The sequence below is a fragment of the Limulus polyphemus genome, unplaced genomic scaffold (assembly GCF_000517525.1).
Source record: "Limulus polyphemus unplaced genomic scaffold, Limulus_polyphemus-2.1.2 Scaffold6144, whole genome shotgun sequence".
Lineage (NCBI taxonomy): Eukaryota > Metazoa > Arthropoda > Merostomata > Xiphosura > Limulidae > Limulus > Limulus polyphemus.
Genome location: NW_013671754.1, coordinates 11190 through 21540, shown reverse-complemented (window position 1 = coordinate 21540; position 10351 = coordinate 11190). Strand labels below are relative to the sequence as shown.

General features: G+C 31.1%; 1 protein-coding gene across 2 annotated transcripts in view; it reads left to right on the top strand.

The window, feature by feature from the left end:
* Positions 1-10101, top strand: part of LOC106473402 (E3 SUMO-protein ligase PIAS2-like) — a 27715-nt gene extending 17614 nt beyond the window's left edge. For both annotated transcript variants that reach the window (XM_013934081.2, XM_022401855.1), the window contains exons 10-15: positions 2986-3134; positions 3443-3791; positions 5264-5415; positions 5689-5738; positions 6671-6691; positions 9783-10101. In XM_013934081.2, the coding sequence (XP_013789535.2) occupies positions 2986-3134; positions 3443-3791; positions 5264-5415; positions 5689-5738; positions 6671-6691; positions 9783-9854 (793 nt within the window). In that variant the 3' untranslated portion in view covers positions 9855-10101. The remainder of the gene's footprint in view (positions 1-2985; positions 3135-3442; positions 3792-5263; positions 5416-5688; positions 5739-6670; positions 6692-9782) is intronic.
* The last annotated feature ends 250 nt before the right edge of the window (positions 10102-10351 follow it).

The window sequence follows — 10351 nt, the reverse complement described above, 5'->3', positions numbered from 1 at the left end:
AATGAAATACTTAAAATTAGGAAATAGACAAAAAAATAATAATACCTTTTAATTTTTTGTAGAATACCTTTAAAGATTTTTCTTTTATTAAATTTGTAATTTCAATTATTTTTCTTTTCACATATAGTTAATTTTTACAGGGAAATACACACGCATGTTTAAATGTTTCAACCTTGTACTTTGGTCATCATCAGGCAAAATGAAATAATGATAATTTGACGCATTAGAAAATACAAGATTAAAACAATGTTCAAATCGCATGAAGCTAGAAAAACAATAAAATTAAACAACAGTATTATTGACTATTTACAAACACTATCTATGGGGATGAAGAAATAAGATTAAAAACCTTTACTGTTTTGTTTTTATTGTTATTATTATTATTTTTTTATTTTATATAAACATCCTTCTTATAAATGGTTTGTTATAAATTCATTTTTTAGTACAAGTTGCGTCAAAGTTGCGTTATACTTAAAACAGGTCATTTATATATATACGTGTGTATTTCTCTGTAATATAGGTAATTTTTAATGTTTTATTTTCCTTTCTTGTCCTTTACCACTTATTATTCATTTCGACATAAGTCAACAGTGCCCTCGAGGCATATTACAGCGTCTTTTGGAGACGTGCAACCCTTTGGCAAATTTCTCATTCAGCTTGTAATATTGTAAGCCTTAAAAACAGATGCAAGATATGATGTATATTTAAAAAATGTTTAAACCTTCTTATTATGCATTTTAAAACATAACTAATATGTAATTAACTAAAATATAATAGTAAGATCTAAATAAAATATAAACTATAACATGTTTAGGTAAGAAACAACAGTAAGTGTTATAGTCGATTAAACAGCCAACAATACTACAGTCAACTACATGTACTCCGTGATGATAACTGGGTGCCAGTTTCAAAATAACCATTGTTAGATTATAGTGTAAAATGAGCTCTTTCTAATGAGTATACACAATTGTATATAACAGCGACATGTAGGCTGTATAAAGCTCAAACAAATGTGTTGAAGGTGGGTGTGCAGGGGATGAAAAGATTTATTACTTGTTTCAGCTGTATTCATTCAGAGAACTTTGAATTGTGTGAGTCAAAAGGTTATGTAAACATCTTGTTGTCTAGACGTACCTCTACTCAACTACCATTGTATTATTGAAGTTACAGACAGCCAAACTAGAGAATTTTCATAGCTCGTTGGTCACATGACAATACATCTGAAGTTTTAAGTAGTTTTCTAAAGGTTTATTTTGAAATAAAGAACTTAAGAATTATATAAAATATAATATTGAATCATAATATACACTATGAAATTAAGTTCTTTCACATACATTGATAATAAAGGTGTTTAAGTAAATTTTAAATGTAACACAGTGAGTTGTGCAGAACAGCATTTAAAGGAGCACCCGTTGCTTATAAAGTGCACTATGTTCATTGAATGACATGAAAATATATGATAAGCTTTATCTGTATGCCTAGGAAGTGCTGCTTGTTTATTGGCTGACATGAAAATATATGATAAACTTTAGTTGCTTATAAAGTGCATTATGTTCATTAGCTGACATGAAAATATATGATAAACTTTATCTGTATGCCTAGGAAGTGCTGCTTGTTTATTGGCTGACATGAAAATATATGATAAGCTTTATCTGTATGCCTAGGAAGTGCTGCTTGTTTATTGGCTGACATGAAAATATATGATAAACTTTATCTGTATGCCTAGGAAGTGCTGCTTGTTTATTGGCTGACATGAAAATATATGATAAACTTTATCTGTATGCCTAGGAAGTGCTGCTTGTTTATTGGCTGACATGGAAATATATGATAAACTTTATCTGTATGCCTAGGAAGTGCTGCTTGTTTATTGGCTGACATGGAAATATATGATAACCTTTAGGCAAATGTATAAAAAGTTTATTGGTTAATAGAAGCATTAGTAACAATGTGGCAAACTCTGCTAAAGATAGCTACACTGTCAGACTATCAACCACATGCTTATATATCATTGTCATGATTAGTAGTTTATAAAATCACTTAAGTTTAATTATTAATTAGATACTAATTGAATTTTTCTTGCACTAAATACTTATTACTAACTGTTTTATATGCTATGTTTTGGCCACTTCTCAAGAAGGGCTGTTGTTTGTGGAGTGGGTGGGGATTTGTTGTGATCTCGTCTCTTGTGGGGGTCTTCCCTGACCTGTCCTGAATCAATTAAATAAATGTTTTTAAAGGGGTACTTCTGTACTAAGTTCTAGGTGCGTTATCAATTTCTCTTTCTTTTTTTGTGTACGGTTTATATCACATCATATGGTTTTATGAGCTGTTGCAAATAAATCAGTATTAATGAGTCCTGTTTGTTTATTATAATTTTGAACTGTAACTTTTGTTTTTCCATCTGTTGGAATGATGGTTATTGTAAGTGATGCTTGTGTTATCCCTTGAGTCTTTAGGTGGTTTGGTGTGTACTAACTGTGATTGTATTAAGTTGTGGCTTCTGAATATTGTTCTGAATTTATGTTGTTTATGGATCCTGTATATGTTTTTAAAGAGTTCACTGTATCATCTCTATATTCTGCTTTATCAAGTCTTCAGAGTGTCCATTGCATCATCTCTATTACAAATCTTGTTTAATTTGGAATATGTGATGCTTGTTGTTACACTGTTAGGATAGCTTGATTTATAATTGTCATAACTGTACCTTATTTACTTCTATGTTTATATAATAGTTGGAAAATGCTGTTTCTGTATATAATTACAACGTGAGAAGTTTAGGCTTAAGGCTATTGAACATGGCAAGCTGTCTATATAATCCTGTGAGATGTAATAATGAAGTTAGAGTTTTTGTCACCTAATGAATGTCAGTGCACACCGTGTTTATATGGATACATTTTATTCTAAGATAATAAGAGTAGATCTTTTTCTCTAGTATTCCTTGTCGTTCTCATCATATTTTACTGAAGTAGATTATTTCGATAACAGACTCTTTACAGAGATTCTTACTCAAGCCCCCACAGAATGCTGTGAAGTTCAGTTTCATGAAAATGGATCTTGGACACCTGTGTTACCAAAGAAAGAAAGTTTGGTGATTGGAAATCCCGTGGTGAAGAAAACCACACCTCGTCCCTCAAGTGAGTGAACTATTCAGTTTTTATGTAGAAAATTCAACTTTAATGGGCTACACATACCTGTTTTTAAAGCACGATCTGAGGCCTTCATCAGCCTAATGAAGGCCTCATTATAGAAACTGAAATGTTGTTGTACTGTGAAACAGCCCATTAAAGCCAAATCTACACTGCTAAAATACTCTTGAAACAACGCATGGGAAAGAAATTAATGATATCTATGGTATATATAATTAGTTTTTGGGCAACATTGAGCATCTGACTACAAGCATGTTATAGATGAAAATATAAAAGTTGTTTATGTAATCTTACAGCATCCTCACCTGAGAAGAAGAAGCCTAATGTGGAAGTTATAGATTTGACTATTGAAAGTAGTAGTGATGAAGAAGACGACCTTTCTCCTCCATCCTCTCAGTTTACGAGTCCACAGAGTTCGACGGGAGCAGCTGGGCCTGTTGTTTCACTTCCATCTCCTACATCTCCATCATCATCCAACTCCTCTTTTCTAAGCATCATCAGTTCTTCTCTGCTGCCGACAACATCATCCATTCCCACATCCTCAGTAATACAGCAGTATAATAACTCTCTTCTCTCTGTAGCTTCACCTCGAGATTCTTCCTGTTCATCAACGTCATCTTCATCATCTGGTGGATCATCTACTGGGCAAGTTGTAAAGCGTAAATCTTCCACAGAGCTGTCTAGCTGTAACATTTTTGTGTAGTATTTACTTATATTTATATATATATACATTTATAATACTTATACATTGTTTTGACGAATACAGTCCACAAACGCACACGCAGGATCACCATTTGAGATATTGACCAGTGCTCAGGCTTCTGTTTGTTTAAAACTTTGAATTTAGGACTGGAGGTTTCTTTCCGGATATATATGTGACTTGCAACCACATTGATATTGTGGAAATTGATAACTACATTAAGGAATTTGTGGAAACAGCTTAATCGTAATGAGAAATTTCAGTTAAAATTTAAAAAGTTGAAGAGATTGAATTTGGGGCCCACGTTTATCTGTAAAATCCTGTCGCAGTCATTAATGACTAGAATTTTACATTGGAAATCACAAGCAGTTGCAATGTGGATGTTTAAAGTAAAGAAAATATCTTAATGAAGGTAATTCTACAAGAGTGCTTTATCTATCCATTGTGATTTCTTAGTGTTACCAGGAGTAAACAAGTGAATACATGTGCTTACATATGTATTGCATATCAGGCTTTTATTTCTTAGCTTTTTACTTCTATATTTTGGTGTGTTTTACTTCAGGGCAGAAGTTTTTTGGGGGGTGAGGTGGATTCCCCACTTATAAATACAAACTGTAGGGATTCCTTCCCTTCTAGTCATTCTTTACTGTGTATGACACATCTACTGTTTTTTATTTGAAAACTTTTACTAGAGTTCAAACACTCCCACCTTAGGACACTCATCATAACTATGGTATTTAAATACCTTTTAATCCTTAACTTCTTTCATGAGATACCATTGGGGTCACTTGTCAGCCAAAATGGATAAAACTAAGATTCTATGGGTACTTTTTTTTGTCTTCTGAGTTTTCAAAAAGTTGGAATATAATTATTATACATGAAACAAGTTATCAGAAGAATGTGATTTTAACGTGAACATATGAAGAACCATTTCTGCCCTGTCTTACTTATACTCTGTGTAGATTATCATAACTTGGTTATTCACACTGTTTAGTTGATATTTAACAGGTAAAAAAATAGATAAATTTACAGAGTATAGTGGATTAGTATAGGAGCAGAGATTAGGTAGTGAGCACACACAGAAGATCCGTTGAGGTGTAGGCTGGTGCGTGAAAAATAACGTTGTTAAACTGGTGTGCAGAATGCATATATTAATTATGAAAAGCTTTGTCTGTTACAACTCATTTTTTTTGTAAAAATTTAATGAAATAACCAATAGATTTTTCAGGTTAAGACTTTAAAATGCGTAAATTAATATTGTTCGTTACGTAAACTGTAGATATCGTAAGTAAAATAGTTCACTTGAAACACAAAATACGTTAAAAATAAACTTTATCCGTCAGTATACTTGTAATACAGTTTATATGTTGGTATTGTAACAACACTTTTTTTTCATGTTGCATCTGTTTATTTTCAGAATCAGTACGACAGGAACAAGTTCAGTACCGCCTGTACCGTCATCTCTGTACACCAACTTACCACTAGTGGAATCGGCTACTACTCCTCCATATTATCCACCAGCATCTGACATGTTAGCTTTGCCTTCAAATCATGTCAACCCTTATCCAAGTAAGTCATTTTTTCTGGTATCACGTTTTGGACTTGGTCTTACAAATATTATGCATTTATTTCTCAAAGAAAATAAGATAAAACTTAATTGTATTAAACTTTGCTGTTGTGACTTTCTTCATTTAAAGTCTATTTAAATATGAAATACTATTATTAAATCTGTTTGTAAATTTTCTTATCTTAGTCATTATCATTGCAGTATATTGACTCAAAATATATTTTTATTCTGCCTCTACTGAGCGATTATAAAAAAATTATTTATTTGAATTACAGACTTACCTGATCTATATACGATTCTGGGTGGCTCTGAAAGTGATCAACAGGTATTTAAAAATGTTAACTAAGACTGTAGAGAGTTTAAAGTGTAACAATGACTTTCACTGTAATTTAAAGATTTTTAATTGAAATCCTGTTTCTAGTATATTTGTAACATAAAATTTGAATATTTTCTTTTCTTTTTCCAAAGATTCATTTGATCTATAGATGGTGTTATGTTAAAATTAACTTTAGGTGTCATGTCTTCCAAGTACACAGATCAATTTTTATTTAATTAGTAGCATTTATTTTAGTCAAGTATAGTGATAAATAATTATGTTTCAGTTTTTATCACAAACAGAAGGAATGTTTTCATTTTTTGAAAGTTTAGTTATTACAGAAAGAAAACTTATTTTTGTATGTTAAGGTCATAGTTAGTTTATATTGTTACCTTGTAAATGTGTCTACCTTATTAAACTGTTAGTACTTAATGAGTAAAATACAATTAAAGCATGCTTATTTTGCCATACGCTTGTGTTTTTTGGCGTTTCTTAGTAAATACGTATTAAACCCTTTAACTGCTAGAATGGAAGAATGGTTGAATAATATTATTCAGGTACTCAAGAACAAAAGTTGTAAATTAGTCTTCTACTCATTGCTACCAAATTGTTCTCTGTACTTTGTGGCTGTGGGTGCATTATAAGAGTGATGGGGCCCGGCATGGCCAGGTGGTTAGGGCACTCGACTCGCAATCTGCAGGTCGCGGGTTCGAATCCCCGTCACACCAAACATGCTCGCCCTTTCAGCCGTGGGGGCGTTATAATGTGACGGTCAACTCTTGGACTATTCGTTGGTAAAAAGAATCATCGTAATTTTACTAACCTATGGTAAAAATTTTTGAGTTGCATTGACCTTGCTTAAGTTAAAAAAATAACTTTTAGGTTGAGATAAAAACAAATTTCATTGATACTCATTACATGTTTATAATTTCTATTTACAGTTTGATTCCCTGTTTCAACAGGTAAGTTTTAAATGGGGTTTGAAGCACACATTTTATACTTTGTAGTTTTCTAAACTTTTGTGGAGCTAACTTTATCAATAGTATATAAAAAATTGTTTTTATTTTTTTACATTTGTACTTTGGTGTTCGTATGTTTATATTTCAAACCTACGTAAGATAGCTCTCAAGTAGCTCTGAAGAAATTCAACAAAATTATACAAAACCAATTATATCATATTGAACAGTTGTTGGTTTAGAAAAACTACACACTAAGCCAAACTTTATGTATGAGTATCTAATCTGAATTAACAGCAAAGCAAAATATTAAGATATAAGTTATAGCTTCATATTTCATTGTTACCGTGTTTACACTTTTGAATGTAAGTTGGTTGACGTTTTAAGTAACTCTTTTTCTCCAACATTTGATTAGGAAACAGAAACTTGTAGCTATTGTTGTCAATAGAAGTTTTGTTTGGTTGTCTTATGGCCACATTAAGTCCTGTTGTCTTCTGCCTTTTAATCTTTTAACAACCATGTTTATAATTATAGTCCGTTCACGATTGAACAGAAATCAGTTTACGAAAAAATAGTAGGATAAAGCAGTAAAGAACTTTCTGAAGCAGGAAATATTGTTTTTTGCTTCTCAAGACTGGCCATAAAAAGAGTGTTCTCTAAAAATAATTTGAAATTAGCCAAACAGGAAAAATTGTAATAATTTTAATAGCAAAGATTTGTTATAAGTTTGTTAGTCATAAATTATTATAGGTTAGCGTAGAAAACTCTTGTAAGTTTGTATTCTGTATGTGAATGTATAAGTTTAGATTGATGTCATCTTAGTCCTTTTGTTTACGGATCAAGAAGAATGCACATAAAAAATCTTTACTTGATGTATTTACTTCTGGCTTTACCTACTTAAACACAATACTTTCCAAAGCTTGGCTGTTTAGCACATAGCAAGGCTTGAGAAGAAAAACCTTGGTTAATTGATAATAAAGAATAAACTGACACATCTCAATGAAAACTTTTTCCAGTTTATTTTATGCAACATTTCGAGCCGACTCCATTTGTCATTTAAATGTGTTAATTTATTATTTATTTTCATTTATCCAAGACATAGGTTTGGCTTGGTAGAGCAAGAAGATAAAAAACTCTAACCTATATAAAAAGCTAGTTTGTGTCATATCCCACTTGATTTCTCCAAATAGAAGTTATAAAAGCTAAATGCAATTATCTAGATAGAATAGTTCGATTACTGTCTGTCCATTACAATTTTAGTGATGGGGATGCAAGGGTGCCATGAAACGTTATTAGTGTAGTGAGTGTTGGTATAATAAGCCTAAAGTAAAGACATAGTATGGGATCACCTAGCCTTGAGCCAAACGTATAAGATTTATCATGAAAGTAAAAATATCGATTCAATTTTAAACTTGAATTGTTTCTGTTATATCACCAACGTTTTTAATAAAAAACAAACCTCTTTAATCAATGGAGGTTCTAAATTAAGAAACCAACAAATATTTTTCCAGTTTGTTGTTTATACATTTAATTTTATACTTTCAGTACATAGACTAACAACAATATTAGGTTATACTTTTGTTGCTAAGCAATATGACATAAAAGCCATTGTTGGAAGGTAGTGTTACCAAAATGCACTGGCTTTTCTATATATTAGAAGTTGTTAATGTAACTGATTTTTACCAATAATTCTATGAATTAGTATAAAGCCTGTTAAAAATCATGGGGCAAGTACTACCACCCCCACCCCATAGTATTCCCTAACCTCACATTTCGTAGCTAACTGAAATAAATAAATTTTTGAAATGAAGTTTGACCAACAAAGGGGAGAAAAGTTCAGTTGAGGCAGTCTTAATTTTGATTGGCTCACAAAGGAATTTACTGACATTTGACTGCACTTTTCTGCCTCTTTGTTAGTCAAGCTACATTTTGCAAAATTACATTTTTGATGGGCTATACGTTAGTTGATAAATATATCGAGGGTTTAGAAAAGTTTAAGGTGTTTTATAGAGGACTAACTGCTTGTTAAAATTAAATTTTTTGTTTGATGTATTTCTCATGTCACACAAAATCATAATGTCTTTGACCTGGGTTTATTTAAAAACTTAAAATGTTAGATCATTTACAGTACATTTTAATAATATGTTGTTAACAAAAACATTGTTAGATTCACAGACTGCATGTTGTAACATCATTAGATTCACAGACTGCACGTTATAACATTGTTAGATTCACAGACTAAACGTTGTAGTTCTTAAGAACTAGATAACAAAAACATCATTAGATTCACAGACTGCACGTTATAACATTGTTAGATTCAGACTAAACGTTGTAGTTCTTAAGAACTAGATAACAAAAACATTGTTAGATTCATAGACTGCATGTTGTAACATCATTAGATTCACAGACTGCACGTTATAACATTGTTAGATTCACAGACTAAACGTTGTAGTTCTTAAGAACTAGATAACAAAAACATCATTAGATTCACAGACTGCACGTTATAACATTGTTAGATTCACAGACTAAACGTTGTAGTTCTTAAGAACTAGATAACAAAAACATCGTTAGATTCACAGACTGCATGTTGTAACATCATTAGATTCACAGACTGCACGTTATAACATTTTTAGATTCACAGACTAAACGTTGTAGTTCTTAAGAACTAGAATTTTGAAACTTGCTATGAAGAAATATTTGAAAACAAACTTTTTTTAGTGAAGTTACTAAGAAGAAACTAATGAGAGATTCTGTATTCTGTTTTTTTAAACTGGTGTTTTCGTGAATTGGTTTTGAATACTTAAAAATCTAGCAATTCTCTAAAGAATGTTTTACAGAATAATTTGTACTTTTTTTTTTTTGAGGTTTTAAATCAGTAAATTGTGTGTAGCATCTAATCACTTAGGTACAAAAAAAAAACACCAAGCAACTTAAAATGTTTATAAACTGTATTTGGATGTTTTAGTTTATTCTTTATTATACCGTATCACTATTTTAAAAATATAATTGTAAAAGAAAATGAATGCCATTTTTGTTTGTGATTTAAAAAAGATATTATATATATATAATATTTGGTAATTTCTTCTTGTTCTTTTAGGTCCCCTGTTCTTCTTCTACTGTCGGAAGTAGGCCCAATATTACCCCTCCAGATATCATTTCCCTAGACTGACAGTTTCTGGACAAAGGTTTTCACTGATATATCCCGGAGAGTGAAATACTTGTACAGAAAATAGCTTTTCTTTTGCTGCTCAGTATTCTTGTTATTAATCAGTTACGGAAAAAAAAAGAAGCATCAGTAAATATAGTGGACAAATCACACGAACCATACTGAAGTTATTTAGAAAACTCATATCATCATATGAATCACAATTTAACCACGTACCATATAAAGTGTTTAGTAAACTGATATTTGTGTACCTCTGCCTACCATGTAACTTAATTTATTCAGTAAACTGTTATATATCAACATCATCCATAAAATATTCTTGTATATAAAAGGTTAATACATATTTTCTAATATATAAATTTTGGCCTTCCTGTGATGGTTGTCACTCGGACGTATAAAGTCTTGTTATTCAAATGTGACAGGAACAATTTCCTTGTGCTCCTGTGAAATGTTATATTTCATTTATTTTCTCGATCATGATATTTTGTATGTTTTCATAA